Source organism: Genypterus blacodes, unplaced genomic scaffold (assembly GCF_046128005.1).
Source record: "Genypterus blacodes isolate CSIRO-AG114 ecotype Tasmania unplaced genomic scaffold, CSIRO-AGI_Gbla_v1 ptg000358l_1, whole genome shotgun sequence".
In the NCBI taxonomy this organism is placed as follows: Eukaryota; Metazoa; Chordata; class Actinopteri; order Ophidiiformes; family Ophidiidae; genus Genypterus; species Genypterus blacodes.
This window is the reverse complement of record NW_027467142.1, coordinates 280,001-282,500: the sequence shown is the minus strand read 5'-3', so window position 1 is coordinate 282,500 and position 2,500 is coordinate 280,001. Positions and strand designations below refer to the sequence as shown.

General features: G+C 45.2%; 1 protein-coding gene across 6 annotated transcripts in view; it reads right to left on the bottom strand.

Annotated features, from left to right (window-relative positions):
- LOC142988968 (uncharacterized) overlaps window positions 1–2,500 on the bottom strand; it is a 4,790-nt gene that overhangs the window by 1,889 nt on the left and 401 nt on the right. For 2 of the 6 annotated variants that reach the window (XM_076138295.1, XM_076138296.1), the window contains exons 2-3: window positions 530–832; window positions 1–223 (exon numbers count right to left, since the gene is read on the bottom strand). The exon at window positions 1–223 is cut by the window's left edge and continues 197 nt beyond it. In XM_076138295.1, coding sequence (XP_075994410.1) covers window positions 1–223; window positions 530–832 — 526 coding nt within the window. Of the gene's footprint in view, window positions 224–529; window positions 833–1,737; window positions 2,185–2,500 lie in introns of those variants that run through there. The other 4 variants (XR_012960638.1, XM_076138297.1, XM_076138300.1 and 1 more) reach the window with 4 other exon arrangements.

Below are 2,500 nucleotides of genomic sequence, written 5' to 3'. Positions count from 1 at the left end.
TTCTCTAAGACAGCATAGCCTCGAGTCAGATCATCAATCTGGACTTTCTGATTCAAGCCATTGCTCCTCAAACTGTCCATTTGATTTGTTAAGTTCTCATTGGCTGAGTTCAGGTTGTTGATGCTTCCTGTCAGGTTCTGATTGAGCCTCATGAGAGCAGTTTGGTTGTTTCTCAACTCTGTCAGGTCACTTTGAACGTTTGTGTCACCATGAAGAGTCATCACTGTGAAACCAACAGGAGCTCCTTTAGGACACAGTGATGGTGGAAACCCTCTCAGTGTGTTTGACCTGGTCAGAAGCTGCTCCTGCCTCTTCTGCTGCAGGTTAGTTTGACCTCACAAACTCTCTCTGTTCTTTCTACAAACAAACTGGATCTGGCAGCTGCAGCCTCTGACCCAGTGAACACACAGCTTGAGTTCAGCTCACGACACTCTTCCTCTTAAAGCAGCAGTGATGAGGCGGCGTGCACACATGGATTACTCAGTGAATGTGTGTGTGTGTGTGTGTGTGTGTGTGTGTGAGAACTTACTGTGGACCACCAGCACGATGACGGCCAGCAGCAGCAGCAGGACACAAAGACTCCCTGCACACCAGGCCAGGATTTGGTAACAACGGCTTTGTCCGGCTGCTTTTCCCTCTGTTGCACAAACAAACCTAGTATGAGATGAAATGTCTGACACGTCTGCAGTTGTGGTTTGTGCTGCATTTGCATAGAGCGCTCCATGTGATGCGTGTCGATTATGGTCCAGATTACCGCCTGTGTCAGTCTTGTTGCTTGTGGTTGGTCGTTGCACTTTCACTTCATCATACACCGTTTCCTCCTGCTTTTTGGCTGAGAAAAGAAGAAGAAGAAGAAAGAGGATCCAGTGGTTAATCTGCTAATCTACTTCTGTTTAAACACTGAACAGTTCATGAATGCAGTAATCCTGCTCTCACTTGGTGATGGCTGATGCCTGCATACCTGCATACAGGCTGAGTCTGAGTGTGTCATGCAGACTGAGGGACCCTAGGGATCCAGATTATTATGAAATCTGCTGGGCAATCATGATCCCTGAGGATGAACCGTTTCCTTTAGTATTGTTTTTTTCATTAAATATGTGCGGACATTCAAGGCCCCGATACCATGACGATGAATAGTTCAGACACGATGTCATCACTTTCTCTAGACTGGTGGTTCTCAAACTTTTTACATCAGGTATCACCTCAGAACATTCTTGGCTCTCCAAGTACCTCCACTATGGCCCATGTTAAAATACAGTAGCGTAGGCCGACCCTATTCAGCTGCTATGTAAAATACACACAGGAAGCAAATTAATTTCTCATAAGAATAGTATCTACTTTGACCTTTGTCAGTCACAGACACATTGTACAAATTGGTACTAGAACTCTCTGATATGAACACACACACACACACACACACACACACACACACACACACACACAGCATGTGAGAACATTAATAACAACTGCATTTCAGTCAAAAACACAAACAACTGTACTTCAAACACACAGCATTTATAACTCTTATAGGCCTGACAGAACAGGAAGTCCTCCTGTTCATATCTGACAGAAACAAGTCAATTGGCCAAACCTGCATCATCAGCAGTCTCGTCCAGTTCGATGGAATAATAGCAACTATTTTTAATGTGTTCAATCAGTGTCTTCCTAACGTCATCTGCCACGGCTCGTACTCTCCGTGACAATGTGTCATTAGTTCACCAATTGTGTGCAGCTTACCGGCTTTGAGGCTGGCACGATACGAAGTGCTTTAACCCAGTGTTCTTCAACCGGTGTGCCGCGAGAGATCGTCGGGTGTGCCGTGGGAAATTATCCAACTTCCCTTAATTAGTCCGCGAGACAGACCGGCAGATCGCAAATGTCGAAACCCCCCCCCCCCCCCCAAAACTGTTGCGTTCCATCGCAGCGGAAATTTCGAAATCGCTGCGTTAACATTAGCACTCAGCTCACAGTCGTCCAGGATGCTTGAAACATCCTCCTCCTTTTACTTCCCCTCTGCACGCAGCGCTACTATCAGTAAGGTTAGTAGTGTGCCGTGTGCAAACATTTATGAAAGGCTAAACCTATTTTAAGTCGCATTTCAATTATCTCATGGTTCAGATATTTTTTATAGATATTTGATTCCTCCGCACCGTACCACTACAGTGAGCCCGCGTACCGCTGGTGGTACACGTACCACAGTTTGAGAACGGCTGGTCTAGATGATAGGACTTCAGGAACAGAGAACAGTTTGTTGTTGGTTCTATGCAAAGTTCATTCATTCACAGATAACATAACAACATGACCCTTCCTGTGTTGTTCTCTGAACTTCACACTCGTCACCATGGGAACATGGAGGATGAGAACAACGTTTGTGTTTCTAAAAAAGGGAAGCAGCAGAAACGTCTCTTCTTTTGTTGTTCTGAACAAATACATCTCTGTTCTGCATCACCTCACTTTAATGTACCAGTGGACTGGATTCTTCCTCTTCTTCTTCTTCTTC